Source organism: Cygnus atratus, chromosome 8 (assembly GCF_013377495.2).
Source record: "Cygnus atratus isolate AKBS03 ecotype Queensland, Australia chromosome 8, CAtr_DNAZoo_HiC_assembly, whole genome shotgun sequence".
Lineage (NCBI taxonomy): Eukaryota > Metazoa > Chordata > Aves > Anseriformes > Anatidae > Cygnus > Cygnus atratus.
The window spans coordinates 5,682,894-5,690,391 of NC_066369.1; the positions used below are offsets into that span (position 1 = coordinate 5,682,894).

General features: G+C 35.7%; 1 protein-coding gene across 1 annotated transcript; it reads right to left on the reverse strand.

Annotated features, from left to right (window-relative positions):
• Positions 1 to 670: 670 nt before the first annotated feature.
• On the reverse strand, positions 671 to 7,282 carry HENMT1 (HEN methyltransferase 1). Its single transcript, XM_035537558.2, has 6 exons — positions 7,143 to 7,282; positions 6,186 to 6,298; positions 4,931 to 5,065; positions 4,336 to 4,518; positions 3,424 to 3,601; positions 671 to 1,854 (listed from the first exon to the last, which is right to left on the reverse strand). Exons 1-6 carry the CDS (start codon positions 7,257 to 7,259, stop codon positions 1,444 to 1,446), a joined length of 1,137 nt encoding a protein of 378 aa, XP_035393451.1. The 5' UTR covers positions 7,260 to 7,282; the 3' UTR covers positions 671 to 1,443.
• Positions 7,283 to 7,498: the final 216 nt, after the last annotated feature.

Below are 7,498 nucleotides of genomic sequence, written 5' to 3' on the forward strand. Positions count from 1 at the left end.
CGGGAAGAAGCTCCGTGGTATAAAAACCTAACTACGCTAAACCATATAGTGAATTGTGGAGATTTTCTAATAGCAAACCGGTGCTACTATGCCCACTCTCAAACAGCTATGCTTACTTTATAACATAGAAAGTATGGCAAGTTCATTTTCAAAAGTGAAACCATTCTAAATATTGTATTCAAGATTAATTTTAATTAATTCTAATAAATACTTCTAACTAGTATATTACTTTTAATAATCCATGTCTATCTTTTGTGGGAGAACAATCTCCCACAAGGGAAAGTTTAAGCAAGCTTTTTTTTTTTTTTTTTTTTAATTATTCAGACAGAAGCCTGTAAGTAATTCTTTTTTCCTTGAAACACAGCCTGCTACAGACTACATACCACTTCTCAATTCTGAGAATTACGGCTGCCTTCTCCTTTTATGCCTAGTCTCTCACCTGGACCAACTCTTAACAAACTCAAAAAAAATTGTAAGGTAGAATGCAACCATCCTCTCTAAGAAACAGTCATGGCTTACACATTTTATTTTTTTTTTATTTTCAGAAAGCTGTAAAAATCCTGTTTCACAAACATCAATCAGTTCCAATAATACTAGCTTATTCCAAGCTGCCAATGATATTGTGAAAGATAAATGCAGCCTTTTAATTAACCATCTCTACATGCATGAAAAAGCAGATTTTTTTCATAACTGGGTCCAGGTTGGCATTCACAATGATGGGGTTTTTATTTTTTCAAAAACAGAACAGTCAAAGATAGCAGTTTCAAATTACTGAAATTCAGCTTCTGGAAAGTTGCTAGATGCGTATTATTTTCCCCAACCAGCAGTTAACGAGAGACTGGATAAAGAAATAGGGCTAAATCTCCCTTTTTTGTCACCTTAAATTCAACATCCTTGTACTTTTTGCCATTGTTGAATTTACTGACCTTTAAACTGGAATGTCACAGACATCTACCTAGAATAACATTTGGTTTTTACCAAGGCTGGGCATATGCTCATCTTGAAAAAGGCATTCATAAATTTTATTCTATTAAAAACAAAACAAAAAACAACCTTGCCCTAAATCTATGTCTGACACTATTATTCAGCATAACAACGTAGTTCTGTGTTATCAACTGTCCTTGAAGCTAGCAAAAGATTACCAAGAAGAGTCTAGTCATGATAGCTTCAACATAGTAATGGCAAACACACAATTAATTTTTCTTCATGAAGTTAACTCTTCTTTAGCACCTGATACTCCACCTCAAAATCTGAAGTGTGATTATGAATCTTTGTCAGAACCATTCATCTATCAGTAAGTGAGAGAGGTGCTGAGGGATACACAACTGGGAAGTTTAAGAATGATTTTGTGGTTATAGTTAGCATACAAAACATACCATTCTACAGCTACTAAAGTCAATGCTTTCATTACTTTAATTTAACTTTAAATGAGAAATCTGTGATCTAATTCTCTTCGTTTTCATGTTCAGTATTGAGCACCACAGCAGAACCATCACTGCTCAGTGTGACCTTCCCAGTAATAAGCTCGCGTAACTTCTCAAAGGTGCCACAAAGTCGATTCACTTTGGGAAAAGAAAATATTTTTCTTAGAGGTATATAAACCACACTTCCATTGGTAAGTGGCTTCATGCTTTTTTCAACAGCCAGTGTTTCAAGATCTTCTGAAAAACAGTTCACTGAACGTTGGAGTTGCAATTTTCTCTCAGTAGGATCATCATTATAGTTCTCCTGTTCTGACACTAAATGGTCCAGCAGACTTCGCTTAATGACATGTGCTGTGAACATAACTTCAGTGACCACTGCATTCTGCAGGTACTTCTCATCTTTAAGACTTGGATACACTGCTTTGAAGACCTTTACAACATGCAGGAACATACAAAACACTTATTACCACAGACTCAGATTTTAAACACTCACTTGTCAAAAAGCTTCTAAAACGCAAACCACTTTGATTCAGTCCTGTTTCATTTTTGGACTTTAAACATTTTCAGGTACTGAAAAACTAGACAATATGACTTGATTTTATCTATCACAACTACAACGGTGATTAGAAAAGGTAATAAATTAAAAAATAAAAATCAGGCTTTAATCTGCGAGTTGTACTTTTAAATCAGACCAGGTAAAGCCCTGCAATTCTTTAATTCTTTTTAGTCACTCTCTTCACACGTTACTGATCATGAGGCTCTGGTGACAGTTCCACAGCAACTTAGGTTCTAAATTAATCTAGAAACTGGGACTGCAAATATGCCTTTTATTCTGTTTTCAGAGCAAACCATTACAAGTTTCTCTCAGATGCGGAGAATGCTAAAAAACATTGTGACATCAAAAATCGTTGAACATGTTTTATGTTCTATGTTGAGCTATACTCCCAGAAGTTAAAGAAATCTGGTAGACAACCTCATTCCCACTAGCTTACTAGTAACTGCTTTATACCAAAACACTACCAAACACTGCCACTGAAGTTGGAGTCTATAACAATTTCTCATTACTTTCTGATGAGATCTTGAACTGTTGATTTATTCCCACAAAATGGTTACACAACTACATAAAAATGTTGGATCTACACCAGTCCTAAGAGCATAGCAAGGGAACACGGAAGTGTGTCACTGAAACCAGTGTCCCTCAGTCACAAAGAACTACGTGTACCTAGCTAATCATAAAACAATCAGTCCAAAAAGGTCTTTTGTTGGTTTTGGTATTTTGTTTGTTTGTTTGTTTTCTGAAAAACAGGTATACACAAACCTTTAACACAAAGCTTCAAACCATTTAGTGCTAAAAACAACAACAAAAAACAGGAAGATTTCCTGTGCACCACTAGAGAATGGGGTACCTCGCAAGATCCTATGACTTTGCAAAAAGCCCGAACCAGTTAGCTGAAAACCCTGAGGTTAGGGTGTAACAAACACTAGACAGTAAGGCCAACCACAGAAAACAGGTCTTGTCAATGCAAGCTCAGGAAAATGCCTTCCTTAAGTAATATATTTGACAAGGCTATGCACTTCTTCAAAACATACATTTTTAGAAACACTTATTCATGCTTTTTATTTTGTACGCATCTGAAACAGTCTGTATCAGTGCCAACAGTCTTAACAGCCTTATGATAAAGTAAAAAGTGATTAGAGGAACAATTATAGTGTCAGAGTATACCTATAAGAAAGGAGAATTTTCATTTTAAGGATAACAGTCCGGTAAAACAAGAATAATTATCCATATTGCTATTTAGCAAATAATTGAGAAGTTAAAGGCCTTTGTACAATTAGAAACACAAATCGTAGACTCCGAGTTTTTTGAGGTGATTGGTGTGTGTTAACTGGAGCTAAGACCAGATAGCAACAGTAGACTACAGCAAGAACAGCTTCACCAGCAGGTCATAGGAAGTTTAATTCTATATTCCTCTTCCTAAAGGAAAAAAAGAATACTTACTGTTTTGTACGCTGCTTCAATGGGTTTCTTAGACTGTGCTGGTTCACTGGTTTGAGGATATTTTTTAACAAACACGGCTATTTGGGTACAAAACCCAACATCCTCCATTCCTGTTGGGGGGTTCCCTACACCAGTAAATTCCACTGAGTAATCATAGCGTTTAGCAGCATCTAAAGCCCTAAGAAAGAAAACATGTTTTGATCATACTAAATATTCAGCTTTAATGCGATAAAGATGCATGCCCACAGATGACAGAATACATGCCTGAAGATAAGCACTATAAAAGCTTTTGCTGGATCAGAGCCATAATCATATTCCTACCAGTCTGAATCATTTAGTATCAGAAACTTAGGCAACCAAAACTTACTGTTGTATCTTGTTCAACCCTCTCATGGTTGCATGTTTTGCATCACGTCTTTCGTTGTGCAACTAAACCATCATTAACTTCATTGACTTTAATATTAACTTTATTGAAACCATTCTTCTATTGAAATTTTTATTTCATAAATCCGCTCGTGTGCTATTACAGAAAGGCCCAGAGTAATTGAGTGCTTTGATTACACACCATACATAGCAGAACCCTTCTCTTTCCATGAAGCTTTTCTAGAGCAGGGTATTACTATGTGAGAGGGCTTCTTTAGTACTTTACACTTGAAATGCATTAACTGTAATGATAATGTATAAAAAAGTTTAAATACTTTTTTGCAGAGCAGTTACAGTAGAAGCAAGCCAACTTATCATAAAACACAAAACCCACAGAGCATACTATTTACAACAGCCAAGAAACATTTCACCAAATCAGTAGGTGTCAAACTCTGAGAGCAAGCCACATATACAAACCACTCTTAATCTATATTCCTCTTTCACATTACTTAGCACTCAAAGTTGTCTGCATATGATTAGTAAACTCACCAACTTTGAAATTGTGCTCGGTCCCATTCAAATTTGTGGTCTTGATGCCTGAAAATTGTCACTCCTGGAAGCAAGGGGTTAAATTCGGAATTTGGAGTACTGATAACCACCATGGTTGGAGCCATGAAACCAAACACCACTTCAGGAAACTTCTCTAGCTCTGATTCTTCCAGGTGCTCTATCCTGCAAGCATACATTTACGTATGTCCTTAAAAAAGGCCCTACTGCATTTTAATTTTCTTAGCCAGTCAAATTAAAAAGAAAAAAAAGAAAAACACATAACCATACCTTGTAATTTTAAACCTAGGTCTGCAACATTAGCACTGGTAGTGTGGCTGACTGGCAACTTCAAGGGTTTTTTTTTTTGTCCGAGTAGACCCCCTCTTGCATTTTGTACTCTTTTACACATCTTTTGCCACAATGAGCTAGCACCACTTGAATTTCTTGGTGTAATTAATTTAAGCACAAGTTAGAATATAGCACATTACGCTACTCCTCTGTTTGAGAGTTTTGATCAAGTCTTGTTTAGATTATGAACAAAATTCTTAAACCCTAATGAGTTCAGAAAAACACAGCATGTTGGCCTAATACTCACAATTCAATGCATGTTACCAAGTCAAAACCAAGCATGCAGGGATCTTCATGAGCAACTGAGCCGTGATGCAGTGTAACTGTTAGGGATCTTTCAGCTGGCTGCAAATAATCACCAGGAAGAGGATACAACCTATGCCTACAAAAGCATTAAAAACACGATACCATACAAAGGACCTTAGGACGAGATAAATTTTGCATGCAAATCTACTAGCAAATACCCTACCTAGATACTTTGTAAATCTCCAAAAAGTTAAATATTTACAGAACAACAACAACAAAAAAAAACATGTTTGATGACCATCTGCAATAGGACAGAAAGAGCAGAGGAATTAAGCCAGCAATTGTCCTTCAAGTTTACAAAAACTTGCAGTATATTCAAGGCACTTGCACCGAGAAGATACTGTAAATTCTGACAATAGCTCAACTCTAGAAACACAGTAAGTCTGTTTTAGACCTGCTTTACAGGATTTTGGGAGAAGTTATGAAGCAAGCATATTAACATATTTTTTTCAAATTAAAAAAAAGTAAAAAGAAGTGAAAGTAAAGTAAAATATATGTGCAAATCTAATTCTGAAATACTACATCAGAAAAAAAATACAAATAAACATTAAACTTAATAAAAGGCTTATTTTCTTCATTCTTGGGAAAGAGCAAATGACAAGGTCAGCATCTAGATCATACATATTCATTGAAACCATATCAAGTTTTGAACTGAAAACAGCTTTCAAGAGAAAAACTTTGGTGTTCCTCACAAGTCTGCCCCATGCCTCAAGCATCATATAAACTTCAAGTTTTAGAGCTTTATAAGTCAAACACAAAACACTGAGCTAGCCTTCCCATTTCAAATGGGTGAACGAAAATGACGGCACCACCACAGTGACCAGAAGCGTAACATGCCCATTTCAAAAAGATCAGTTTTGCATACAATTACCTGATGTGTGAGCATAAACTGAATAACAGCTACACACAAGGTATTTGTACCTTTCCAAATAGTGTATTTCTTAGATGTACACACCTTCATGGCCACTCCATGAGCATAGCCTTCTGCTGCACTAGGGGATGTTAAAGCCCAGCAATCCTCCCAGCAAATCTGACGCAGCCTGCATCATAACCAATTAGCAATGGATAGCTCTCCATTTGCTAAGCTGGTATTTCTGCATTTACCCTCATTTTGAAATTACTGACAATAAATTATGTATCTTGCCAGTAGGTCAAACCAAACATAAGCCTTAAAAAAACACAATGCAAGAGCTTACATCTTCTCTTTCATCACACTTGCACAGATATCTAGCCCAGCTAACACTTCAATGCAATTGTAGGATTTCAGCATCCAGAGAAGTGTACAGTCTGCGCATCCTAGATCTGCCACCTGTAAATTAGATATTAGAAATATGGAGCACTTGCACATTAAATAATTTGAGACTTTCATAAATAATTCTGTATTTATAATCAAAATATTTTAATGATAAAATGTTTCACAATCCTAACTTCTAGCAGCCTTGACAAAGTTAAGAAAATGTTAAAAATAATACGAGGATCTTACAAGATGCTTAAAGGGGGTTGACCTTTTGTTATTACAGCTATAAAACAAACACATGTACATCATTCACTGACTCCAGAGAATGCCTTCCACACAAAGGCATAATATCATACTCTAGTGATTTGAGGGAGTAAGTATTAAAGCTGTAGGCTCACCAGCCCCAGGATAGCTTGGAGGAGGAACAGGAGTCATCAATTAGACTTTTAGGTGGAGAAAAGTTAGCCTTACATAATCCTACACTGTTAATGTCACTTCTCATCTGAAAGCATCTATGCGAATGATGATGTAAACCCAATACTGTACATGGACCTAAAAGCTTAAGGAAGTTTTTTAAAAAACAAAAACACTATGATGAAAGACACTTGAACCAAAGTCTTCCACATTAAATTACAACCAGAATGTTAACTACTCTCCAGGATAGGCTAAGACATTTTTCTTGTTTGTATTTCCCCTTTTCCCATCAACTAGCATTAATTATATTAACTCCTGATAAAACAAACAAACAAACAAGATCATACGATTTCTCTTAAAGCAGTTCCGTTTTAACAACAGCTCCTCCAGTACTGTTGCTTGCTAATTAGTCACCGGATTACCTAGTCATTTCCCACCTTTCTGAGATACTTAATATATATTTTTTTCAAATTTATAATGCAAAAAGACAAAATATACCAACCTTCTTAGGTTTGTATTTTCCCACTAAGTCTTTAACAAACTGGTAACGTTGTTTGTACAGTGGTGGTGTGAATTTGATCACACCAGTACACTGTTCTTCTTGAAAGTTCTTATCCATTGTATTTTGGTAAGTCTAAAATACTAAATAAAAAAAAATATTTTCTTAAGTACTCTGTAATGTCAAAATACAGAATTTGCTGTCTTCAGTAGCAACAAATTCACAATTAAGCAGGTGAAGACCTGATCCCTGTTCTATTTACAGAATGACAAAAAAACGGGAATTAGCACAATTGGGCTGTAGCTGCCCCATCCACGTATAGTGATGCGAATAACCTTTTTATAAGGCAATCATATATT

Bases quoted from the DNA above. Each gene is read 5' to 3' on its own strand.
- HENMT1 (XM_035537558.2), bottom strand. From the start codon at position 7,259: ATGGATAAGAACTTTCAAGAAGAACAGTGTACTGGTGTGATCAAATTC. The intron at 4,519-4,930 runs GTGAGTATTAGG...GTATGCTTGCAG, and splicing joins TTGGTAACATGCATTGAATT to GATAGAGCACCTGGAAGAAT. The intron at 1,855-3,423 runs GTAAGTATTCTT...CATGTTGTAAAG, and splicing joins TTGAAGCAGCGTACAAAACA to GTCTTCAAAGCAGTGTATCC.